Source organism: Calidris pugnax, unplaced genomic scaffold (assembly GCF_001431845.1).
Source record: "Calidris pugnax isolate Ruff unplaced genomic scaffold, ASM143184v1 scaffold72, whole genome shotgun sequence".
NCBI lineage: Eukaryota > Metazoa > Chordata > Aves > Charadriiformes > Scolopacidae > Calidris > Calidris pugnax.
Genome location: NW_015090808.1, coordinates 2,120,842 through 2,148,681, shown reverse-complemented (window position 1 = coordinate 2,148,681; position 27,840 = coordinate 2,120,842). Strand labels below are relative to the sequence as shown.

The following is a 27,840-nucleotide window of genomic DNA, read 5'->3' as shown; positions in this document are numbered from 1 at the left end:
ACTCCACGGGAGGGCTGAGATCCTGCTCCAACAGCACAAAAGTAGCACTGTGAGGAAGCATAGAGAGCCAAGCCCTCTGCACAGGAGACCCTGCCATGAAGCCTGACAATGAATGCTACACACAGTGATGGCAGGGAAGCGTCCATGGGGCACGGAGAGTGGCTTTCATTTAACGTCATCAGAGTGCTGGAGTGACTCTGAGATCAAAGGGCTTGCAGAGCTCCTTTTGGCACTGTAAGCCTTTGATCTTACCCTCTCCTTCTGATAACCCCCCAAGACACATGGTTGCTCCACCTCCCGCCTGGGATCTGCCTCTGAGATTGCCCATTTTTCCCCGACATGAAGGAGGAAAAGGGAGTGTGATATGCAAAAATGATGAGCACCTGCAGCTTCCATTAACCTGATGTGAAACTCTATGCCTGCTCAGCAAGCCTCTAAGTCTGCTCTCATGAGTTTGTGGGCATACCATGAAGGGCAACGCACTGAAAAGAGGTAAAGTTAAATGCAAGCTACACTGCACCAAGCTCCACTGAACTACAAATCCACACTGCCTAGGAAATGTGCATCTAGACTGGACAAGAACATAACACAAATCACAATTCTATGATGTAGGCCAGAAGTACCTCAGGGATGCCGGATGTCTGAAGCTTTCCTACTGTACGCAGCTCTTACTGATGCATTAACTAAATGGTGCCTTTTGAGCTTGTCACGGCCTCGCAGTCAGAACAGCAGCAACACAAAGAGGGCTTGGAAAGGAATTCTGTTACACAAGAGAGTTGGAATTCCCACAACCAAAAGATGCTATCACAGAATCGTCATGGTTGGAAGGGACCTCTGAGACCACTGAGTCCACCCATACGCACTCAAAAACCACTCCCTACAATCTCGGGCACTAGAGCATGCCCTGAAGAGCCACGTCTACACATTTCTTAAATCCCTCCAGGGATGGTGACTCCACCACCTCCCTGGGCAGGCTGTTCCAGTGCCTGACCACCTTCTCAGTAAAGTACTTCTTCCCAATATCTAATCTAAACCTCCCCTGCCCCAACTTCAGACCATTTCCTCTGCTCCTGTCGTTATTCCCGTGGGAGAAGAGGCCAACCCCCACCTCTCTACACCCTCCTTTCAGGGAGTTGAAGAGGGCAGTGAGGTCTCCCCTCAGCCTTCTATTCTCCAAACTAAACATGCCCAGCTCCCTCAGCCTCTCCTCGTATGACTTGTTCTCTAGACCCCTCCCCAGCTTGGTGGCTCTCCTCTGGACACGCTCCAGCACTTCAATGTCCTTCCTGTAGTGAGGGGCCCAGAACTGAACACACTACTCGATGTGAGGCCTCACCAGTGCCCAGTACAGGGGCACAATGACTTCCCTGCTCCTGCTGGCCATGCTATTCCTGATACAGGCCAGGATGCTGTTGGCCTTCTTGGCCACCTGGGCACACTGCTGGCTCATGTGCAGCCAGCTGTCCACCAACACCCCCAGGTCCTTTTCTGCCAGGCAGCTCTCCAGCCACGCTTCCCCAAGCCTGTAGCGTTGCCCGGGGTTGTTGTGACCGAAATGCAGGACCCGGCACTTGGCCTTATTAAACCTCATCCCATTGGCCTTTGCCCATTGATCCAGTCTGTCCAGATCCCTCTGTAGAGCCTTCTGACCCTCAAGCAAATCAACACTCCCACCTAGTTTGCTGTCATCTGCGAACTTACTGAGGGTGCACTCAATCCCCTTATCTAGATCATCAATACAGATATTAAACAAGACTGGCTCCGAAACTGAGCCCTGAGGGACACCACTGGTGACCGGTCACCAATCGGATTTCACCCTAATAATCACAACTCGCTGGGCACAGCCATCCCTGCAGTTTTCTGTCCAGTGCAGGGTACACTTGTCTATGCCATGACTCGCCTGTGATATCATCCTGTGATTCTGTTTTTCAGACTTTTTCTTGACAATATAATAAGAACCTCTAATCTTCATATAAAATAGTCATTTTTATATTGGAAAACACAGTTCGATCTATGTTCTCAGCTACTGCCAAGTCCACACCTCTCCTGCCAGTGTCCATTAACAGTTCTGCATAGTTCATCTTGTTGGTCTGTCTACCAGCATCTAAAACTGTTAGATTTTCCTCCTCCATTTCACATGCACACAAAACTGTTGAACAATTTGTTGCACAGAGCTCACTCAGTTAATTTTGCTCTGGTCATGAATTATCTCCAAATCAAAGATGATTTCAAATATGCGTAACACTATGAGCACATGATACATATACTCCATCTAACTGCACACCTTGCCATGGGTATTCTACATGCAGCAATGGGACCCAGATGATCACCCTGTGCATCTCTGTGCTCTCTTACCAACTGCCCGCTCTCCTGTCTTGTCATCCTCTTATGTCAAGCCATCGCACTTCACCATCCATCTAAGCCAAAGGACTTCAATTGGGCCATGTATTTCAGTCTTAATAACCTTGCGTGTGCCTCGTTTGCTCCCTCAGGAGGATGCCATTAAAGCCAGCAAACCCTTAATTGCTACATTAAGTTATCCTTTTCATTTCCAAAGTTTAGGATTCACCCTTCCTCCCTAATTCTCCTCTCTTCCTGGCAGAACAGTTTTCTGTGGGACCTTAACAATTGCAAAGAAACATTTAAAAAATCAGCAGGGAAAGGAAGGACACTTTGTTTCCAGGACAACGTAACATCATTGATATGACATGGAGTATCGTTGACTGAATGTACCTTTGAGTGCAAAAGATTTCCTTTCCTTTCCCGAGTTTGGACTGAGAACTACAAATGGTAAATTAAACAAGAGAATTGCTACATATTTTTCAAATACACTGAACCCACAAAATCCCTCTGCAGACTATCATTATGGAGAGAATATGTTACTGTCTGTCTGGGATGAGCCGTACAATTCAGGTGGTTTCAGAATTTGGGAACAGCGCAGTTTCCTCAAACTGTGGCAGAGCTTTCTGCGCTAATGCTGCTGTGCACACCCACTCTGTCCCCAGACACGGGCTGGGTCCATCTCCCACAGCGCCCACAGGAAGGGAAGGAGCTGGGGGCGGCAGCACCGTCCCAGCTGGACCCAGGCTGGGGACATCCCTCCTGCATTCCGCTCTGGCTCTCCACCTTGGACCAGGAGCTCCAGCTTGCAGGTCCATCTGCTTTTGCAGACTCCCTCAGCACTGGAGCATTTAAACATGTTTCTCATAGTCAAGGTGGTTTTTGTGTAATCTGCTCAGTACTCCCAGCACCGTTTGAACTTCAGCTGGATACACCTTTTGCATTTCAGGATGATGGCAAAGATTAATAAGAAAAAGAGAAGAAATAAAAGCAATAAAAAGAAAATAAATTAAAGTCCTTGGGGCTATAGGCCTGATCCCAAGAAATTATAAAACTGCTGTCAGGCTCCAGAAGTTGTGCAGTAATCACTCAGAATATATTATCTTATTAGCTTTCTCCATCTTTAAAGAATTAAACCACCCAATACATTAGGATTTATGGCCAATGAAAAGAAAAAGTTTTATCTTGAAGCTACAACAAAGAAGATAAAAGAGAGACATGTAATTGTCGAAGGAACAACAGGATTAATACCTTATACATATTGTGCAATTAATAATCACTGAAGGCCTCTTGGAAGTTGCATATAGAGGAACATACAAAACTGCAGTCCCTGTTCTTTTGCTTATCAGTATATGGCGACTGCACGTTAGCCAGCTAACCAAGTAATTTCTTTTTTAACTTCTCGAAGTGCCTTCAGGAGCAAAAAAACAACCTTAGAGAAGTAAAAAATCTCAGTCATGAAAGTTTCCTTCCTAGCCAGGCCTTAGCTGTTTAAACAAAACAAAACAAAACCAACCAACCAACCACAGCAAGCGCTGTTTAGAAGTTGTGTCCCTGTTCCTCTGAACAACCATCTCTGGAGAACAGGGGACCTCAAATTCATTCACTATGGATTTACCAAAACCAGTTCCTCACCACGGCAGACAAGAGAGTATATAATGATCAGCAGTGAGACAGGAGAAGAGATGACTGAATCTTCCTCAGAAAAGAATCAAATCTTAGGGAAAGATTTATTATCTGAGGGGAATTTCTAGCAAAGGCTGACCTAGAAATGAAGAAAGGCATCACAGGAGAGAATTTGTCTGGTTGCCACATAGGTTCAGTTATTAGCTTTCCTCTTCCATTAATGAAAAGCCAGGACATGATGGAAGAGATGGAGCCCTATGCTATCACTCAGTGAGCTGCTTCAGGGGCCAAAGGTGCAGGTTATTGCCAAGACAGATCTCCAAAGGCTGACGGTTTCTGGCAGGAGGCAGGGTGCATGGCAGGCAGCTTCCAGGAGTTTTTCAAAACCCCCCTGGGCACCTGCCTACACCTTTAACACTTTTAAAGATGTGACCTTCAGATGTGTGCTGAAGCTGCACTGACAACAATGCCTGGGTGCTTTGTTGGGTCAGAGTCATAAGTTGACACAATGAGCAGGAAGATCTGGAGGAACTAAACGGCAACTAGAGAGGTAGGCGAGATAGTAAAGGAAACATCGAAGTGTTGTCGCATGTTGATTTGGATATGCACATTTGTGGAGCTGGGCCAGCTTCTCCAACGTCCTCCCTTCTGAAGGAAGCAGAGTGAACATCCATGAATAAATTAACCTCTTGATCAAAGTTTGATTAAGCATCTGAGATGAAATGATGGATTTTTCTGAAGGCATGTATTCAAAGCATGCTTAAGGTATGTACGTATCTCTCTCTCTTCCTGTGGTTTCTTTCAAAAGGCCTTCTTCCCTTCCAACCGTAATCTCCTTAGGCAAAGAGTTGAATCCAGAAAGAATTCATCTAAAAAACCATGTGCTAAAACTAATTATCAGCTGAACTAATGAAAAATAATACTTTTATGAAAAAAGAACACTTCTTTTTCCTAGTATTTTACTGTAGTGGTGTGAGGTAAAGCCAGGGGAGACAGCCAATCTTCAATGCTTGGAAAGGATTCTTTCCTCCTTCCCAGACCTAACTAATACAAATCCTTTGAAATCCTAACAGCTTGGGCACTGAGGGAATCGTCAGAGCCACCAGCCTGTTGCACTAGTAAGGCTGCAATTTCCAAACGACCCAGGGCCATTCATGGAATCACGGAATTGTCAGAGCTGGAAGGGACCTCTAGAGCCCATCCAGTCCAACTCCCCGGCCAAAGCAGGGCTGCCCAGAGCACATCACTCAGGATACATCCAGGCGGGTCTTGAAAATCTCCAGAGAAGGGGACTCCACACCCTCCCTGGGCAGCCTCTGCCAGGGCTCTGCCACCCTCAGCATAACGAAGTTTTTCCTTGTATTTGAATGGAACTTCCCATGTTCCAGCTTGTGCCCGTTGCCCCTCGTCCTATCGCTGGAAACCACTGAAAAGAGTCCAGCTCCATCCTCCTACCACCCACCCTGTAGATACTTGTAAACATAGATAAGATCTCCCCTCAGCCTTCTCTTCTCCAGGCTAAAGATGCACCTTTCCCACTGGAACAGGAAAATGGCATGTGGAGAATCTCATCCTGCGAGAAAAGCTCCGTTCCCCTCGCACCTTTGTCTGGAAGACATTGAAACTGCTGGGCACTACCTCGGGCACCATGGAGGTGGGGCACTGGCCTGCCTGGCTGCTTTCTGCAAGATGCGGTGTATCCTCCAAAATTTGCCAATTATACAAACATTTACAAGACCAATCATAAATATTTAGGTATGTTTTCAAAATATTGCTCTATAACTTCTATCCTGCCTCCCCCCCATCTCCATTTCTGCAATACACTCAGGATTTTATCTGTATCACAGTGACCTCAAGCTTTTAAATACACAGGAACAATAAGAACGCATCAGGAGTTTCCATCTTGAGCAACTTAATCTCCTTTCAAGTGGCAAAACCACCAGCTTTTCAGGAAAGCACTACCTTGTCTTGAGGAAAAAGGTCTTTCTTTGGCAGAGTAACTCCTAAGCTGATTAGACCCCAAGGGCTATTGTAAAACACATCCTCAGAAAACCTCTGGAGAAAAACTCTGGGTTTGGGATGTAAGAATTCCTGCAAAATGGGCTTTGCGGTGTACAGCTTGCCAGTACTAGTTAAGAAAAAGATGTGTTTTGCTAGGATTTGGTGGGACCAGAGCACCCAAGAGACTGCTAATTCTGGGGAGAATTATGAACAGCTATTAGTATAAAAATAAAATCTTAAAACATAGCTTGCTTAGTTACTTAAAAAATAGTAGGTTTAATTTCAGGCAGCACATTTTGCCAACACTGGCCTTGGTATGATCCATTAGTTTCTTCTGGTTGAATGTTTGGTACAGGAAAAGGCACTGCCTGTTTTCTTTGCTGCTAAAAAGCTGATATAACCTATTACCACACAGATTTCCATTACTGCTGTGAAGCACAGCAAAATATAGCTTGAATAGCTCAAATCAACATAACTATTGAAAACATTCGGCTTTTTAATGCTTTCAAATCCCAAACATTCTATCAGTATGGAAGACTGACATATCTAATTTAAATGTACGTTTAGCAACAGAGCAGAGAGATGACAGGACATCAGGCAGGCAACTTTTCTATTTCAATCCCAACAAGGCAGCAGAGCTGTGATATTAATGAAGCAAAATGGCATACAGAGCGTCTGCATTCCTTATCTCCTCTCTACAATAGATTCATAGCTTGTAATCTGGCTGCAAAGCTTATGCACATGAGACGCACATATGTAGAACTAGATCGTCAAACTCTGTTGTTTACTTGCACATTAAAATGAGAAACAGTCTATAACCAGAAACCCTTTGAAATCTGGAGGGATGAAAAGGATGGAGGCCCCATGAAACACATTGAAAACAACAGCACTACGCAGTGCACTGAAAGCTCCGCACATGCTTGGGTCAGAAAAACCATTCCTAGAGGAGTCTATGAAGCGGAAGAGGCTGTACATGTTAAGTAGGAAAGAGACAGAATTTGAAGGTGAGCTTCGTGTGGTTGAAGGGGCACCATGTAGGTGAGGGCACAGGGAGAGCAATTTGGAAGTGCTTGCTGGGTCTTGCAGGCGAGGACACAGATCACGGATCTGATGTGATGGAGAGAGGATGCCCATAAAGTGTCACAAAGGGAGTCAGTTGCCCATGGTAATTCTTACTCACTTGAGCTGCAAACCATGTTATTAGAATCACAGGAAGGAAACAAAGAAAGCAGATGTCCTCATGCAGAATGAGAGAATCTGTTCAAAACAGGACAAACAGATGTGTAGGACTACTGGGGCTGTAGTTACTACAACTATTCCAAAAAAAGACTATTTAGATAAACAGCTGACAATGGGAATGTTACACTTTTCTGTCAGATTTCAGTAATCAGATATACAGGAGGTGTATACACTTAATATGGCTGCATAATCTGTAGCCCTATAAAGAAAAACCAAATATAGCCCTATATGGAACAAGCCAAATCAGCAGTACATTTTTTAAGAAAAATCACTCTCCCTGTTTGTCTTCAATACGCAGATGTAAAGAAGATATTCCTGCCTACTACAGATAAAAACAACTGCAACAACCTCCTCAGCAAGCTACAACTTAGAAGCCATTTCTCCTAGCTTACATTGATCAACCTTTTCTGCTTACTACTCGCAGAGCGCAACAGGGGTGCGCTTTACTCTTTCTGCATATACGTACACCAAAATATATGAACGCGTAGCATCAAAGGTACAACAACACTGAAAATACAGGGGTGCGCTTTACTCTTTCTGCATATATGGACACCAAAATGTATGAACACTGAAAACGTGAAACTACTTTAAACACCCCATCCAAAAGAGGAACAGTGGCACGATGGCTGAGATGCCCTAATCCTACAGTTTTAATTGGATGTCCCTGTGTGACTTGCAGAATTTTGCACTAATTAATTTCACTAACATTCTGACAGAGTTGGCTTCAGCTTGGAAGCTTGAAAATTCCCATCTTTTCCATGAGATATTCACCCAAGGGCACAACATGAGAAGATTATCACAAATAATACCAAATAAATAGATTTTGTGATCCCCTTCAAAACCTGTCAAGTCCAACACCACCAGTGCGGCTCTTGTTGAAGCTGTTGAAGCTGTAAATTTAGACCCACTGGAATGAAAGGGGAAATCTTCTCCCAAGGCTGCTGCGCTCCCCATTAAGGTCTGGCACGGTTTCAAAAGATGATGAAAAGGTCTTTCCCAGTCTATAGTCTTTCACATGCTGCTGGGATGTTTACAGCTACTCAAACCAGAAAAGTTTAAGACTGTTTGTTAAAAAATAAACTAGAAATCTTTGGCATAGATGGTAAGGAATGCTCAGGAAAACAGCCAAACCATTTTAACTGGTGGGTATGGGAAATAGAACCAGAGAACTGCATTAATGCTACGACAATGGCAAATTGGGTCTGAGGCATCTGGCGGAGACACTGCTCAGCGTCAAACATCAGTGTTGTCAGGAAAAGAGACCTGACAGAATTTAGATGCAAGCGCAATGATCAAAAGCCAGAGATGGAAAAAAAATACAAAAATAATAATCCCAGCTCTTCACTAACATATAAATGATTTTTGCAAGTCAAAATATCATTTTTAGTGTTAATTCCAAATGAAAGCATTTGAAGTGTGGAGTATCAAGCCAATGGTTTGAACTTGTCTGAACCATAGCAAGAAAAAAGATGCAGAATAATTATTAAGAAAACATTAGGACAGTAATAAAGGGAAGTAGAGGATGGCTTCCTGGAAACAGGTTTACTGTGCTCATCAGTTTGATAGCACAATAAACCCGTGGTTTTGAACTTTTGTCCTACTTCTTGCTTTAGATGCTTTAAGAAATACTCTAAAGAGCAGAGCGGGTTTTGCAGTGTTCAGAGAATAGGAGTGGATCCCATCTCCCGTGCATCCTCCTAGACCAGGATGCTTTAATGTGTGAAAAAGACTGTAATTCTAAGAGAAAGAACAGAAAAAAGTCTAAATAGCCTTGATCTCAGTCAGGTCCAGGACAAAGCTGCAGTGAAAGCAGCCTTGTGTGCCTTTTACATATGTGCTTCTTTTTGAAAAGAAGAATATTCAGAATCATCACTTGCAAATCCTAAGAACTTATCTCTCATTTAGAAGCAATAAAAGAACAACTCTCATTTAATTATGTGTAGTGTTTCACAGTGTAAAAGTAGAGACAGCAAAGTCTTTTACATAGTTTGCAAAAGAACTTATCCATAAAGTTTCCTGAGAGCTACAGTAAGATTATTCTGATTTTAACGAACAGGTAGGTAACAACAGTTGTAAGACTGCAAGAAAACGCAGTAATCATCATCTAACATGGAAAGGGGGAAAATACTGGACATCTAACATGACGGGGGGGGGGGAAAGCAAAACCGTGACAATGACAAGGAATGTCTCCCTACCAGGCAGCAGAGACAGCAACATTACAAACTGCGACGGACACAAGATAGAGACCAGAACTTAGCAAAACAATTACAAAAAGAATTTTCAAGAAACTTCTGTCTTTGAAGACAGTATATGTGGGGTGTACACAAGAAAAAAATGAAGATTAATTGCTTTCCAAAACACTGGAATAGCACAATGGCTTAACAATGGGAAAATCTGACTTATAGCAGATTAATAGCTTTCTAGCAGCTTTAAATTAAAAAACATAGATAAGTTGTTCCCCTCCCTAATGTTTAGAGCTGTATTCTCAAATATTATGATTTATAACTGATGTAATCATTGTTTTTCCACATCTGCCTAATGCAGTTGAATGTTTTAGCGTACTGGAAAGATGATATACGTGTTGTATAAAGAACAAAATATTGCCATATCCAACAATAAGAAAAAGAGATATTCTCAACCAAAAGTTGAGAAAACTTTCCAGTTCCTATGCACCCAACTAGAGCTATACACTACACAGCTCCTGCCTCTTGAGCATTTGTTTTAAAACCTGTCCCCGTCTTCATCAAGACAGAATTTCACAAGTACAGAACACAACATAATTCACATTATACTTCAGGTTTTTTACACTAAGTTAAAATTTTTCAAGAAATACATACATCAAAAGGTATTTTCAGGCGTGTAAGTGTTTAAGTGGAAATGTGAGTGTAGAGGAAGATTACTGCAGAATGAAAGAAGGAAGCGTATCAACACCCATCTATCACTCTCATGCAGGCTGCATCTCTTCCACTGACAGGTAGGTCTGAAGCCACACAGGAATTTCTAGATCAGAACTAGCACTCTCATTCTCTATCCTGCCTTTGGTGGTCAGCGTAGCAATATTTAAACAAATAACAGCGCTTCCATTATCAAAACATTTTCCACTTTCTTGTTTACTTTAGCAGGTGTGAGAGGTCTGATTAATCAGGTGTGGGTTTTTCATTAAAAGTGTCAAATGTGAAAATTCTGACTTCTGTATCAGTTTGGGGCTGAAAAGGTTGGGTTTATATGTTGTAGCATTATATGATATATGCAGGATTATATGATGTGAGAATTAATTTGAATTTTTTTTTTTTTTTGCCAAAAAAAAAAAAAAAGTCTCTCATTACCTCACTAACTCTAGTAAGTGCCTTAAATGGTACCATTAGCTCCAAAAGAGCTGCTAAGAACAGCAGAATTACCTCTCCTTCCCCACCTTAAATGTGAGCCCATGCTTCTCCTACCCTCTCTCCTGCTGTTCTTCAGGAAATATTTTCAGTGTGGTTACAACATGTGTGATCTGCCTGTGCACAGAAGGCCATAAATCCACATTACCAAATGTTTATCCCAGCTTTTGAACACCTTGGAAAGCGCAGTATCAGTATCCCACAGACCTCAGGGTGTACCAGTGCCATGGAGGGAGCCAGCCAGGTACCACATCGTTACAGAGACCGTGCCAATCCGGGATGTAATGAGAAGCAGGACCAAAGAAAGGTTCCTTGGTGGCAGCTCCAGTGTTTAGGTGCAGGTGCACTGCCCGGACACAGCACAGAAACAATGCAATTCTGGCAAAACGAGGACTCCGGCTTGGCTCAACATGTGCAGCTCTAACATCCAAACCGTGTTACTAGATCAGCCTGGAATGTCATTCTAAATCCGCGGTCTCCAGGCATTAATCAAGAAAGGGGGCCAGCAGGAGGGGGGATAGACTATTTAAAACTCATAGCAGAGGAAAAACATACCCTCCAAAAATGCCCTATCAGTGAAAGGATTTAAGTCACTTTCCTAGCTTGTGGTCATTTTCGAGACATAATAAAAATAACCTGTGGGACCCACTGAGTACCTGCAGTTAAGTTGTCATCACGTGCAGATGTATAGTATCTTTACTATTGCACTGCATTACATTATTTCCTTAAATTGGTCTCATACTTCAGCCCCTGGAAAAGCACCAGAAGAATTTACTGGGGCTGTGAGACTCGGATTGCACTGAACAAGCCCCACTGGGCTTGCTTGGAAAAGCACGGGAACTCCCTGCCACTCAACCATTAAGCCTGGGATAAAAGGGAAAATGAAAAGCTCTGCGACCCAAGCTGGAAGGTCTGAAACCAGGGAGGGATGCTCCAGCGCTGCCCAAATGGCACCGCGGGCAAGAGATGTGTCACTGTCACACCACAGCCCAGCACCAGAGAGGACGGCGACGGGGCTTCAGCTGCCAGAGATTCTTGTTTCCATGAAAAACACAGACACAAGGAGCTGTTACGAGGCTTCCCAGAGGAATGTCCTATTTTGTGAGCTCCCCATAAGCATCTGTGAGCGAGAGGGGAAAAGGAAGCAGGGGGAAGTAAGGAAATCCAGAGACCAAGAGAACCAGGAAAAAATTTGAAACAACAGTGAAGACAAGGAAAATGAAGTAATACACTTAGTACATGGAGGAAGAGAAGGGAGGTATATGTTGGATAACAGGAAAAAGAAACACCCAACAAGAAGGACACAACAGAGTATTTAACACTGACAGTATGTTACATCTGAGACACATTACTCCCGCCCGGCGTACCCCCTGTTGGCATTCAGCAAGCTGCCCAGCCAGGCCGAAATGCATCCCTCAGGCTTTCTCCTGAAGACTGACTAACTCACCAACCAGACTCCCATCTGCTCCCCATAAGCATGGGTGCCTTCAGGATATTTTGAAAATAAAATCACTATTATGTATCATATAAAGATTTTCACAAACATAAATACAAACTCTGTAGTGCAAACAAACAAAAAAGGATCCTGTGTCCACCCTGCCCCCCTCCCCACAAGGATGATGTTGAAAAACTGAAGTTAATTCAGCCACCAAGATGCTTCCTCCCTCTTTTCTCCCTGCCCCCCCCCCTTTTTTTTTTTTTTTAAAGTAATCAAGAGAAGCTCAGAGAAATAGATCACTTATCCAAGCAGATCTCCACAAGAGGCCAGGATTTGGGTTTCTTTACCTTCCTAGTACCCCTCAAAAGATGCATATTTAAAGCTTGTAAGTACTGCGATATGGTGGCACAAAGAAGCGATACAGTCACTGTACATTGCTTATGAAGTGTGTGTTCCTTTTTAAGAATACCTGTAGAAGCAAACTGAAAATGACTGCAATTAAACTAACTTGGTTTTGATGAAGTATCTCTGACATGATCATTGTGGACAGATCCTATAAAACACTGTTGATTTTTACTTTTCACTGACAGGCTCTAAGGGTGAGCAGTGAAACGACCAGAAGCATAAGACATTTCCATGCAAAGAAAGATAAACTGGCATCATGCAAGAGAAAAGACAAATACGTGGCATCACAATAATCCAAAAATAAGGGAAAACACAGTGATACTGAACAATTTTGAATGATTTTGTACACTGCAGCACAGGAGATTCTTCTGCTGCAGCACAAGAGATTAGTAAATTCATTTTGGGGTACTGAGGAATTTTTCAACCAAATGTTTATTTCAAGACCCTGATTGCTCAGACTTCACCAAGGATGTGCAAAATCCAGTGGCATATCCATCCTTCATCGGATCTTTAATTATTGACATAGCTCAGACAGGGGATCTTGAAAATTGCACCAGAAAAGCCAGTAATCGCTGAATTATCCTGAGCTCATTAGGGGTTTCTCTCTGTCTCTCCCTGCTCCTTTTCCCCCCTGAACATTTCAAAGATACTAGGTCTTTCCCAAATAAGAGTTTTGGAAATTTTAAGGAAGTTTGGAAGTTTTAGCTTTTCCAAGGAGTTGGAACAGATCCTTCCTTTGGTGGTAATTCTGCTTCCTGGAAGTTCATCACCAAGAAACAACCTCCGGTCTCTTGGGCCGGACACAGGTGTGGGCTATTTATCACAGGGGCTGGGGCGTCACCCTGCCAAGCATTAGGCAGAAACTCTGTTTATGACAAGATGCAGTGATTCCCCAGTTCAACTGATACACTGTCTGTCACAAATCCACAGCTTTAGCTTTACCTACAGCAGCTGGCACCCAAAGCAGCACCATCACTTATCAACACAGCACAGGAGAGTTTTGCCATCATTTTTTACGAGGATATAGCTGGCAATCGAAGAAAGTACTAGTTATTCCACGCAACCACTCATTAAAAAAATCTGGACATACTGACTTCAGCCACAGCAATTTCCTGGTCTAACTAGAAGGAAAATGTGGTTTCTCAGGCACCGGTGTGTGGCAGGAACCACGCGGTGCCTGAGGATCACCACGCAGTGCCCCAGCTGGTGCTTGTACCTCAGACAACAAAACCAAGGAGCAAAGCAGACAGAAAAGCTCTTGCAAAACTACAGGACAACGCCGCCTCATCACGAACATGGAAGCCCATTCCTAATGAGCAACATCCAGATCAGCCAGCACAGCACAAATTAAAGATGTGCTTGCAGAGCGAGAGCAGAGCTGTTCAGCTCTACCCTCAGCTCTCACCCTCCTCACTTCACACACTCATTCTTTCTAACATGGATTTTTAAATAAACAACGCAACTAATCATGCTGCTTCTTAACATTTTATGTGCAAACACGTTCAGTATAAAGCCCCAGTCTAGGATCCTTGTTCAGTTTTCTTGCTTGCAAAAGCACGCGAACACATGCTTTAAGTGTTTCTCTAAATTGGGAAGCAGTTAAATGAATGCTTAATTAGGTCCTATGTATGGGACCTCACCCATTTCTAATATTATTAATTACCCTGCACCCATGCCAGAAAGCCCATTCTGGCGGGCTTCTTAAAGGGGCCTTGAAAAAAGCAGCTTGAGAGGGTTTGGCACATTCTCCTTGTGTAAGACAGCGTGTAAACCCTCGTGGGTTTGCGGCGTGTTGACTGGCAGATCTTACCCAAACAACAGGGCTATTTAGAAGAGCTTGATAAAACCCAGACTGACAGCATCAGCACACATCTACTGTCAGCATTGCAAAGGTTAATTCATTTCTGGTCCACATTATGACACCAAGTTAAGCAGGGGTGTTGATTCCCAGGAGGATAGGGAAGCCCTACAGAGGGACCTAGATAGATTGGATCACTGGGCCAATAACAATGGTATGAGTTTCAACAAGGGCAAGTGCCAGGTCCTGCACTTGGGCCACAACAACCCCCTGCAGCGCTACAGGCTGGGGGAAGTGTGGCTGGAGCTGCCTGGAGGAAAGAGACCTGGGTTCTAGTTGACAAGCGGCTGAATATGAGCCGGCCTGTGCCCAGGGGGGCAAGAAAGCCAATGGCATCCTGGCTTGGATTAGAAATACCGTGACCAGCAGAAGTAGGGAGGTGATTGTCCCCCTGTACTCAGCACTGGTGAGGCCACACCTCGAGTGTTGTGTCCAGTTTTGGGCACCTCAATACAAGAGAGATCTGGAGGTGCTGGAGCGAGTGCAGAGGAGGGCAACGAAGCTGGTGAAGGGCCTGGAAGACAAATCATATGAAGAACGGCTGAAGGAGCTGAGACTGTTTAGTATGAGGAAGAGGAGGCTGAGGGGAGACCTCATCCCTCTCTACAACTACTTGAAAGGACACTGTAGAGAGGTTGGTGCAGGTCTCTTCTCACAGGTAATTAACGACAGAACAAGAGGGAACGGCTTCAAGCTCCAACGGGGTAGGTTTAGATTGAACATTAGGAAGGAATTTTTCACAGAAAGAGTGGTCAGGCATTGGAACAGGCTGCCCAGGGAGGTGGTTGAGTCACCATCCCTGGATGTGTTTATGGGATATTTAGATGCAGCACTGAGGGATATGGTGTAGGGGAGGACTTTGTAGAGTAGGGGAGATGGTTGGACTCGATGATCCCAAGAGTCTCTTCCAACCTGAATGATTCTATGATTAGGAGAGACCTGAGGCTGGTGGGAAGGTACCACAGCTCCCTGATGAGGTGAGGATTTCATCTCGTGACCTGCAGAGTCCCTTGGAAAAACCACTCCCTTTATTTTCAGGGAATCGGAGAGAGGAGAAAGAGCGATCATGTCTAGGTCCGAGTGCCTAATGCATCTGTCTGTGCATCATAACACTGTCTTCACGCGTAAACAGCCGTGAATCATCTCTGATTCTCAAATTGCACACAGAAGCTTCAGCTCAAATCCCAGTCCAGAAAAAGCGCTTGGCCAATTTCTTTTTTATAAGAGGTTTTTCCTGCCGTTCTGTTCTTTCCAGTGACAGTATGATTGCACTGACAAGAAGGGCAAGATAGTTTTTCCCCTGCATTACCATTTTTTCTATCCTAAGAGTTTAGTGATTTTTAGTTTCCATTCCCTATTTCAAATGTATACAGTTAGTTTGTTCAAAGCTGTAAAAAGCCAATCTTTGCTCTTAAAAGACTATCTTTCTTACGAGATTGAACTCTGAATTGAAAAAAAGAGAAATTAAAAGTGAAAAGTAATATTTGCTGTATTTAAATACAAGCCAGATGTGGAAGCATACATCTCCAAATGAAACATTTACTGACTTGGCAGTAATGGAATTTTCTTCTCACACATGCAAACGTCAAGTCTGAATGCTCTCTCCTCTCTCCCTACACGTCCATGTGCCACTTGCTCTCCGCTGCCTTCCATACTTACACGGCCCTTAAGAATTGTCCCCTGGACGCTCCTCTTTGGGAACTGTGTCATCACTTCATCTCCAAAAGATCTGAAGACTATGACTAAAAATCCTAGATGCCAAACACGAGACAGCAACAAGCATAAGTAGGAACCTAACGGGTGAGTGATTAAGCCATAAATAACTGCTGAAAGCAACAACACCATAAGTACTGAAAATCTTCAAAAATCAGGCCAGGCTACCCATGAGTTAGGACACTAAGTGTCATATGCAGTGAATACCATTGTACAAGGACAGCACTCTGGAGTTACAGATAAACATCGAGAAGAACACTTTCCTCCCACGAGGCTGGAGAAGGGGAGACAAGCCTGGAGCGACTCCAGCCTTCCCCGGCTCTGTTCTCACCCTTTGCCAACCATTTCACCAAAGACTCAACAGCAACTGCCTTGGTATTATTGCGATATTGGTCAACAAACACAGAACACGGTTGTAACCAAAGACCCAGATAATTTTGTAAACATTAAGTATGATGACAAAACACTGAAATAAACCATATCTACTTTTTGTGAACTATAAATGAAGTATTGCCCTTGTCAAACTGTTTGAGATCAGTATCTCTTTTTTAAGAGATCCAATGGCAACACATCAGTCGTGACAAAATCCCTACGAAACTGGGATGTTGAAGAAAAGTATTTTTTTCTCAACCCTGAATTCTTCACACTGTAATATTACTAGCAGTATGGTAATCTCTGTAAATTAGGGGGGTGGAATCTGTTAATCCTCTCCATGATTGGAGACTGCACATTTTGGAAACTCGGGAACCTTTATTCTGAAATGAAGTTTGAATTTAACTTGTGGTCTATATCCATAGCATCTGATCATGAGAGACACTAATGTGCTTCTGATCTGCAGGTATTCAGCACTACTGAGAAGCTGTCCTCTCCTGCCTTAGCTGGGGTGGCTGGAGGGTGACACATCAGAGGGATGATGAGTGGCTTCCGCATATCGGCATCAAGAGTGAGTTACCAAAGGGCTTCCTTCTCAGACCACACTGAAGGAAACACACCACCAGGGCAGCCGGATCCTTCAACACAAGAACAACCTCCTGTTATACTTCAAAAAATATCTGTTATATGTGAAAAAATTCCCTGCACATCTTCTGCCTGGCACAGCAGGACTGCCCACATCACAAAGCGTGAAAACGCAACTTTTTCCCTCTCAGCCCTCACCAGGGTAAGTGGGGTAGCAGCAGAACTCTTTATAAATTGCTCTCCAATCTGCAGGGTACGGGGTACAGCAGGGAAGTGAGACATTGCCTCATGCCCCATGCTTGAGAACATATTGCTGGCCATGATTTGGCCTACAGGTCTTTACAGATTAACAGATGGTATCTAGAACATACCTGACAATAAAACGGGAGGGAATTCCAACCCCAGTTAATGAGTGACTGCCAAATGCTGCGCCCACTTGCAGCCAAACAGACCACAGCCCAGCTACAAGAGAAGGAGGGCAGAATCAGATGGGAGGTTCTTGCCAGTAACGAACAACACACTGTGTCTGAGAGCACCCTGTGTCTCCTGATGCACTTCATTGCAGATGAGGCCCATCACCACAAAGCCCCGAACGCCGGACCTCCCACGCTCAGACTGATGCGTGCTGGGGCCAAAACCAACAAGTTTCACTGCTGATGAGATAAGTAAGTGATTTCATACCATTAGTTCAGGGGGAAATCTATGACCCATGGTCTACAGTATGTGGCTCCTTACCTGGCTCTGTTTTAGAAAAGAATGTGCGCACCAGTGGGAAGAAGTGAAAACACTGCAACCACAAGCCAAGTGTGAGGATGAAATACTACAGTGTACAGTCTCAAAATTACCATATCTAGCACGCTGCCACAGAAAACTAATGAAGAACCAGGGCAGGAGTTCACACAAAATTGAAATAGGACAATTCTACTGCAAGACATTAGTTTCATCCTCCTTCACTAGGAGAGACACTCAAAGTATGGCTGGTCAGACAGAAAGTGGCCCAAGCTTCATCTTTTGCTGTGCTGCTTCATTCAGAGAGAACATTTTTGGTATGGTTCCATAGAGTGAACGTTCTCCATTTTCTTTGAACAAATTGTATTACACTTGTTTCTCATCAGATTACATAAATTAGTTGAAGAGGGAATGGATTCAATTACAGTCCAGATTCCAGACCTCTTAAGAACTGACTGCCTAACACATTCCTTTCATTTAATAAACTGGAACCAAATGAGGATTATATCATATAAATAATACTCCCTCGATAGGGCAATGCAATAAAATGGCAAAAATACTCAGAGGAACCACGTAGATCAAATACAAAAGCCTCTGATATTACCCACCGGATTTAAAGTATGAATATCACATAAACTTCATTGTTCAGTATTGTGAATTAGAATCTGATTCAGAGGGTACTTAGGACCAAGTTTAATATCTTCTGAGAGCCTCAGGCAGCTAAGGAAAAAATGTGCTGCAGCAAAGTATGGATTTCCATATTTAAATGATAATTTGATAGCTCTGCACAAGATACCAACCTGTCCTGCAAAACCCAAGATTTGCAGATCTCCCAAGTGACTAAAAGTAAGTATGACCACGAGTAAGGTCTTTGCAAAGCTCCAGCGAGGCAGTTTCTCAGATGGACTTGTTCTTTAAGAAGGCAGTATTTTGGAACTACTGAAACTGATACGACATCGAGGAACAACCATTTTTGACAAAAATACCCAGCCTGACAAGTAGATATGCTGTCTATAGTCAGACATTTTTATAACTGCCTAAATGCGTAAGTATTCAGGGGAGAAAAATGCAATAAAAAGACTTAGATTTGGAGCTCAACAAGGGATTCAAAGCTGAAGGCAAAAAAAGGCAAAAAATTATACATATAGTCAAATTATCCCCACTCACAAGCAGCATTCTCGAGAGATTACTGAAGAATGGCTGAAGACCATTTTGATGACAGTCTATGTAATTACAACTTGTCTAATCTTAAAGTTTTAACCTGGCTTGCAACTACAAACACAGGATCCAGCAGGTGAAATTCAAATTTAAGACTCCAACCAAGAAACAGGATGTTTCTATCTACTCAATAAAAAGGTTTTCAGAGGACACAGTAAGTTCTCTGCCAACGAGAATCCTTAAATCAGTACTAGCCAAGCCTTTTTTCCTGGGCTTCTTCATAGCTGCCCTCCATCTGTCCAGTAACATTCTCAACATTGGCTGTGAGGGACGCGCTGGACACCCAACTGATGCAAAATGGGGTGCTCGACAGCTCCAGTGGACCACGGGGTATGTAAATGTGGTGAGACATTTTCTGTGATGTGACGGGCCTTTTACGAAAAGACAGTTTGTATACGTGATGCACCAAGAACCACATCATTTAACCATAAAGGGAAGGTTTTCCCTGTAGCCAGTGCATACATTCATACATATAAATAAATAAAACAAACTAGCCTTCCCAGCATTGCGTATGCTCTATCTCAACTTCTCTTTACCCTCAGCTGGAAAGTTCAAATGCAGTTTTGAATAGCTTACATTCTAGTTATAGGTAATGCTTTACCTACCCACACCCCCCTTTTTTTTCTTTAACAAAGAGGTTAAATGAAAAATCACCCGAAGCTATAATTCTACTACTGGAAGGAAGGAACACACTGAGCTCTCCATGAGGTTTGCAGTGTATCCTAGTTATGACACACGGGAATGAAAAAGAGGTTAAAGCATACATTAAATGAGACTTTTTGAACTGGTTACAACAGTAACCTTTCTTACTGGATATGACAACAAGGATTTAAAAAGGCTTACTTATGAGTCACTAATAAAATCCTGATATGTAGAAAGGACATAATATGCAAAGCAGACACAATGTTATGTTCACTCCTGTTCTTAACTCAATCATAAAACGGCAACTGTCTGTTCATCCCTGTGGCTTAAAAGCATAAAATCAGAATTTTTGCTTCCCACCTCAGCTAGTGCTGAGATTTCAGCCTCTGCCTCATTAGCGACATCTGCTGTCCCGTGAGCGAATGACACACAGCCCTCACCGGCCCCCGTGTCCCCTCCAGCAGCCATCCCTGCTCTCTGGCTCTGTTACACACACAACAGTTTGGCTGAACAGTATTTGCGGCGATTTGCATGAGGGAACACCACTCTTAGAAAATAGAGAAATGCATTAACTCCTCTGTACCGGACACCTTCTCACCAGGAGACATTAGCTGCCCATGGTGTTGCAGTTCGTTGTTGGCAGTTCTTACCTTTTCACGTGAGGGAAGAGGAGACTCCAGCCCACTGTAAGGTTCACCATCTCTTCCCCATGTCCAACAGCACCCACCTGCCGTGTCACAGACTGCTTCAGCGCTAAGGACTGTCCCCAGGCCCCACCTGGACTGCAAGCTTTGCTGCTCCCTGCCTCTTCAACTTGGCCTTCATCAACGCAAGTGCACAAAACATCTCTCATACATGTATCTCAGGCGCTCAGGGACAGCATGTATTTTAAGGAAAACATGTTCTTCAGTGCAAAAGCTCATTGACGATGTTTCTCATTAGTCACAGGTGACACACCATCTTATTTGCCACCAGAAGATGTCTGCAGGTGGCCTACTTTCAAAGCAAAGCATCCTTCCATCGACTCTGTGGACCTCTGGCAAAGCTGGAGATGTTGTGGCAATGACTGATTGCAGCTGTGTGGCCTGTGGCTCTTACTGATCAAAGCAGGTTGCTATTTACAGACTCCTCAGGGCAATGAGAGATGCAGAGACAGGTGATGGTTGTAAAGTCCTAGTTAAGTTTTATGCTCTGGACTAAATAAATTTGATAGGGACCTTTCTTAAAGCCCTTCTCCGCAACTAATTCTGATGAATCCAAGGTGTTTGCCTTTCAATGAAAAACACTTCCATAAGCTATCTTCCTACTCAAAAACCTTTAAATCTTTCTCTACATATTGCCTAAATGCAAATAAATAAAAACAAAGTCAAGATAAATACCTCAGATCAGAGTTCCGAGGGAAAAGCTTTTTCTTCCCGCTGAAGTAGGCCTCAAAGTCATCTGTTGTCAGCCTGTGTGCATAGTCAATGTACGCAGACACCTCCTGGCGACGAGAATTTCGGTCACGAATGAAGATTATGGACTGTAAAACACAAAGGTGGCCACAAATGAAGAACAGAAACACAGATATGTGCACAGATTTCCATATAACAACATATTTAGAGAGCATATAAACGTTTTCAACTTCACCTGGGCCATGCTTCAGTTAGAACTCAAGACACTTGAATTATGGCATTTTAGGGCATATTCTTAACACAAGCTTGGCAGCTTTACAGTGCAAATAAATATAAACTCAGTGTCACACAACATGTCCTCCCGTATTCCCCACGTCTCCTGCTGCCACTTCGGAAGGGTTTTCCCACAGGTCCCGGACCATGTCTGCCAGCCCCATGCACACAGTCCTAAAGCAGCCCAATGCCACTGGACACCTATTTTTAAGCAATAGTGGGTTTTTTTGGCCATTATATAACACTGCTGTCCATACATTAATTACTGGGCCAAAAAGGAGAATGTTATTTTATTTGGGATGCAGCTCTACAGCCAAAGCAAAACTTAATTTAACCTAATACTCGGATTTTTAGCTTTTCAGAAAGACGATGGACTAGAAACTGGTTACCATACACCCCTCTATTCTGTGCTACGCCCAGAGAACAGCGTAGAGTTCACCAGCCCTCTCTCTCGCAAGACAACCCTTGTATTATTTTATTCCTAACAGCTAATGAGTTCCAGAGCAAAAATCTGATAATTCAAATACAAGCAAACAAACAACAAAACAAAATCCATGCCTACAAATAAAGCTGACTCAAGCAGGGTGGCTACAAGGACAACACCTCCATGTGTGGGAACTGAATGGAAGGTGAGGGACACAGAGGATGGCGACATGCTGGTTCTGGCTGAGAGAGATGGCTTTCTGCCTTAGGGTTTAACACGTCTAAGAGCATATCTGTTGCTGCCAAGACACATGTCATGGGCACGGTGCTGATGAGATGGCTTTCTGTACCACTTGTTGCTGAGAAACGTTGTTTCCCATTTACTCTCTACTCCTTCTCTGCTCCTTTACCTTTTATTTGCTGTATTTTCCAAGTGAATAGAGAACAGGTTCGAAGAAGGCAATTCTTTTTCACACACTACCACAGCACACAAAGCAAAAAGAACGGGTAGGATGAGTGTCGACTTGTAAGACAGAAGGTTCTTGCATCCTGAGATTCACATAAGAAAAACTAAATGCTGAGTGTAGAGGCTATTTGGTAGGTGAGATAGAACAATATTTGTTAGCTGTACACGTTTGTTTTTACTCAGCTGATATCAAGTGATATTTCTTTTTTGAATGCAGGGGAAATGGAAGCCATACCACATGGAACCCTTTCAAAAAACATTTTTTATTTTAACAGCAGCACATTTCTAGAGTCTAACGGTTTATTTGGCAAGCCTTTGTTATACTTGGGACATGTTTCCTTTTCCAATTTCATATTTAATTCCACCAAAACACGTGTTACTCATTTTCCAATTTTGTACCATCAACATTGTCGACAGGAAGAGCCAGAGGAATCTCCTGCAATACATCTGACCATCCTGAAATACATCTCTCCTCCCCATCCCCTCCTGTGTCGAACAGCCAACCTGTGTGTCTGCAGAGCCAGGTAAGGACAGGCACCAGGCAATGAGAGCAGGATGACTGTCCCCAGCACACAAGAAGCTGCACCCACACTTAGACACAAGAGTAGGTGTACGCCATGCATCTGAAACAGGGATTCATCCTCCTTCAGAAAAAGCCAGTCTTAAATGAATGTCTCGTCTTGCCCAGTATGATCCAATCATTTAAAAAAGCTGGCAGACATTAAAGTGCTATTTGCAATGTTAATCAGAGGGCTACCTTTCAAGGCTCTGCTGATTATAAAATTCATCTCCTAAAAAACTGTTCATATATTACCAGTTATAAATCAGCACAGAACTACAGGCAAGCATAGAGACTGCCACTAAAATTGCTTTATGAACTCTAAGAGAGCACCAGAATATCTAAACAAAAATGTTGTATGTTAAAGGTACACTTTTGAGGCCTCCTCCTCAAAACTAAAAACCTTTGAACCTTCTCATGTCAGCACAATTTCTCTTCTTTTCTCATCTGTGATTCATTTCTAACCACTATAAGCATTCATTCATTAAAATATGAGTCAGCTTGAATTTCCTTAAGTTATTCTGAACTTTTTAATTGTGTCACACCTTTTTGCCCCTGAAAAGACTTGTACACTCTTTCCTCCCAAAATGATAAAGCACTTGACTGAAAAGCTACTGCAAGAGAGATTAAAAATCCATAAAACCCACAAACTGGAAAATCTCCTCCTAAAAGTCTCTTCAATACACTTCTGATTTGTCTTTAACACAACAAATCCTATCAAGCACAGACTTTGTGCTTTACATCCACCTCTGAGTTTTCAGGAACTCGCATGGCAAAAGGTGAAAAAGCTTTAATTTAAGATGGGGTTTGAAAGGTATGCTTCCTTATAGCTATGTAGGGCCTAACAACTGAACCTACTGACTTATAATTACAATCTAGAGCAAAGTGGAATAGAATAGAACAGTCCAGTGGGAAGGGACCTACAACGACCATCTAACAACATGGCGTTCCTTCCCCACTGCTCTGATCGAATGCTACAGGCCCGCAGCAGTGGGGTTTCACCAAGGACCATGGAGTTCTTGTAGTTTCCATGGAGTCAATACCAGCAGCATTGCTAGCATTGCTCTGCAGGGGTGTGAGCTTGCTAAAAGCCATGGAGCTGTGCCTAATTCTTCAGCCATAAAATTGGCCCACAAAAGCCAGCATATCCCTCACAGCAAACCACCAGCGGCACCGGTGCTTCTGAGAGCCCCACAGGGAACTCCTCTCTCTTGCTGGAGATGAAACCCATATTTTTCCAGTCAGGAAATGCATAGGAGGAGATGTTCCCTAGCTATGTGCAACAGGGACACAAACTGATGGATGCAGAAAGCCTTAGCTGTGTACAAGGACTGTGACTCACCCAAGAAACAAGCAATACAAGACTTCTTCTGAAGTTCAGACATGTCTCAAACACGTGGCCACTGCACTTGGAGTGAGGTCAGATGTTATCCTCCTTCCAATACTGATGTTGGAGGTGGCAGCGGGAGAGAGCTGCGTAAGGCCAGTGGTCCAAGGAGTGTTAGGAGGTGAGAGGACGGCTACTGGAAATGCTCTGAGAGCTGCCTCTTATCAGCTAGGGGTTCACCGAATTCACATCCCTCACATCCAAGTTCAAGGAGGTTACACAAAAAAAGCTATAACTCTTCACAGGTGGCACAAAGGGAGGTTTAAACCCACAGAGAAGTGAGATGTAGTATTTGTAGAGGATAAATACAAATCTCCATACATTTACATGTATTTATTTATTTGTTATATATTTGTATTTATATAAATATAAATCTGTCCATGGGGGAGAGGCTCAGGCAGTGGATAAAGATCAGCAAACCATCACTGGGAACAGAATAGGACCTTGCATTTCCCTGCTTATCTTTTTTGCTCCCATCTCCAGCCATATGTTCTTACAGCAGACTAGATGCCAATGCTCTGAACATTCTGAAACCATCTGCAGCTGCTGCTTCCTACAGACAAAAGCAGAACATTTATAAGGAGCTGCACTTGCCTATGCTAAATACAGGGGCACTTTCTTCAGGAGCGTTTGTGATCCTTGGAAAAGACTTAATACCAATCTGTCATACTTCAAACCAGACTAAAGAAACCCAACAAACCACTGTGAATAACCAATTCATCCAGACACGTATCGATCTTCTTAACTACATGGACTATTTGTACAGTTCTATTGCCATCACTGTTTGCCTTTTAATGTGCAGCCCTACCAGACATTGCAATAAGTGCATTTCTCCCACCCAGAGATCCTCAAAATCAAGTAAAATTTGCATTGGCTCCAGCCAGCCAAAAATCAGGTCCTACACTGTCAGTTAGAAACACTGGAAGTAGAACAGTTGGATGGGTACAAACCTTTCACTCTCCGGAAACTCTTGCCTTTCCTCTATCCTTAGAGCAGAACGTTCCTGCTCTGAAAGAAAAGATTTTAATACAGGGTTTTCTTTCAGCACCTCCTCAGCACAGTTTGTGGGCACATCTTACACACAAATTACAGCTGGCTTTTAACTGTGTCCAAGGGCTTTGCTGGACAGGGACCTACAAGATAGCAAACGAACTGGAGCGCACCATGATTCAGCTTTCTTGGAAATTATTGCAATGTAGATGTGTTCAAGTGCAGTGTAGCTGAGAAGAGAGAATATATGGGAATATAAAGAGACCAGCCCTGCTGTCTGGTGAAATAGTCTCGTAATGCGAGTCCTTTAATAGCATGCCAAACTGAAGGTAGATGACGGGAAAGTAAAGACAGACAATATTTAGGAGTCAATTACTAATTCACTGAGGAAGCTCTTTTCATGTGGACAATATCACAGGTGGGGACCCAAGGGAACGAGCACAATTAGGCTGAAAGGGACAGGCGTAAAATGCATTACCAGTTGAAATATATTTTTAATGAGTAGCAATTTATTTTTGTTGCATAGTGTTTGGCCTTATTTGCCACCTGCAGATCACATTACATCTAATAGAAATACCAGTGGGCAACAGTAGTCGGAGAAAAGACCTCACCCCTGTATCTTTAAACCAGATGTTATTACCATTTCTGCTTTGCAAGTAGGAATAAATTGCTGACCTATTCTTTTGTTTAGCTGGGAGTGAAAATAGCATAAAACAGGCTTACAGGTTGGGATTTACCTTCTGCACAATTTCATTTTGGATGAAAGGGGCGGGGTACAGCAGAAATATGTTGACTTTTAGGAGAGCAACTGAACCACCACTAAAGCAAGCCTAGAACATGCTTCTGCACACACTCCCCTATTTTCATCTGGGAATACTGTTCTCTTACTTATGCTAACTTTTGAAACATTTCTAAAAATTGTAATATGTCTGAAAGTACTTCAGTTTCCTTCTCCTATGCTCAAAAAAGCCAAGCGGGCTTTTGGAAAACAGGCATCTTTTACCTGTACAAAAGAAGAAAAACCAGGGACTTTGAGAGTAAGCGCAGGATCACAGCAGCCTTTAGTCTGCTTCCTTCTCATCCATCCAAAATAAGCAGGATGTGGTGTAAAGGTAAATGCAAATTTAAGAGAAAAAAAAAAAAAGCAAAGAAGATAACCTTACACACACTCACACAAATATAAAATTTATATTTGCCCTGTTTTTTTTCCTTACTTAAAGTATCTTCAAGCTCTGACCACAGGAGTTAGATGGCATCTCTGTTCAGCAGGAAAATGCTGGATTCCAGCCCCAGAGAGCACTGCCTGGTGCTAATCTGGGACACCAGAGCACGCAGAAGTACTCTTAGATATTTTATTTAGTTAGCAGAATACAGAGACAAAAACTGTGCTGCAATATAAAGCAATACGTGCTGTACCTAGTACAAAGGATAAAACTCTTCTGTGGTTCACAGAGACCTAGTTCACACTGCTCTTGCAGGAATAACAGCAAGAGCAGGCCCCACAGCTGCTAAAACAATTACTCGAGGCCAACACCTCAGTTCTCAGACAAGGCACGGCTTCCACTGGGGTGAGCAAAAGACTGATGTGCTGAAGGACCTCGGGATTTGGCTAGCGACTGTCTGCATTCTGTGAGGTTATGTGCCAGGCAAAGGGCAGACACAGCATTCAGGGGACATTTTTGAGGCAAAGCACCTCCAAAAGACGCTAAGAGCAGGGCTGCTCTCACCTGCACCTCTCACCAGGTACTCAAGACGAGATCCCACCCCAGCTCCACTGCACACAGCCTGTACCCAGGTTTAACAGCTCCCTCTGTTCCCCTGCTGCGGTTTGGGGCATATTTCAGAAACACAGGCACCCAGACACATACACACACAATAACCTAACCAAGCTTTTTTGAACCTGGGAAGCAGCATTTGTGGGAAAGAATGGCTAGCCAAGAAGCAGATGTTCTAGCTTTCAACTCTTCAAAAATAAAAAAAAAAAAAAAAGGAAAAAGAAAAAAAAAGTCTGGTTACCCTTCAGAAGAAGAAATGTTTGCTATGTATGTGAAACATGTGCTTCCCAGTCCCTTACTGTTCAGTGCTCAGCAGCTGGTCGGACTGGAAGAAGCTCTGTGGACTGTGAATTAGCTTATCTGTGTAAACAGGGTGTTGTCTCAGTTTGAAAACAATATTCTGGCTGAGAACAGCCTGCTGAGAGTGTGAGTTTAGATTAATTCTGTTAGCATTAAAATAAAGGAGCTTATTAAAAGCAGAAAGGCACACAGAACAGAACCTAAAATTTGCTCAGACAGACACAAGAAGCCAGTGTGAGCATCAAGAAGGTGGCCACAGCCTTTGGGTTCAGCTGATGTGGAACAAAGCACATTCTCCTGGCAGAGGAGAATCATAGAATTGCCTAGGTTGGAGGGACCTTTCAGATCCCCTAGTCCAACCATCAACCCAACACTAACAAAAAACATTACTTAACCATATGTCTAAGCATCACGTCTACCCATCTTTTAAATACCGCCCGGGATGGTGACTCCACCACTTCCCCAGGCAGCCTCTTCCACTGCTTAATTGGAGAGTGAGAACTGCTCTCCAGCTGAAGGAGGGATAGTTACGGCAGGTGATGCTCTGAGCGGAATGGAGAGACGCGAGGAGGAAAGAAGCAGAAGTATGAAGGCAGTTGTCTATATGTTAGGAAAGCTAGGGGGGAGAAGAAAAGGAAAACAAACAACAAGAAACAAGAAAGAAAAGAAAAATCCCAAAGAAAACCCAGTGCAGGATCCCCCACCCCAGCTCAATTTAAGTGTA

At 43.3% G+C, this 27,840-nt stretch overlaps 1 protein-coding gene across 1 annotated transcript in view; it reads right to left on the bottom strand.

The window, feature by feature from the left end:
* LOC106885834 (chromosome unknown open reading frame, human C4orf22) overlaps positions 1–27,840 on the bottom strand; it is a 200,254-nt gene that overhangs the window by 8,525 nt on the left and 163,889 nt on the right. Inside the window, exon 4 of the mRNA XM_014938338.1 lies at positions 20,929–21,071. Coding sequence (XP_014793824.1) covers positions 20,929–21,071 — 143 coding nt within the window. The remainder of the gene's footprint in view (positions 1–20,928; positions 21,072–27,840) is intronic.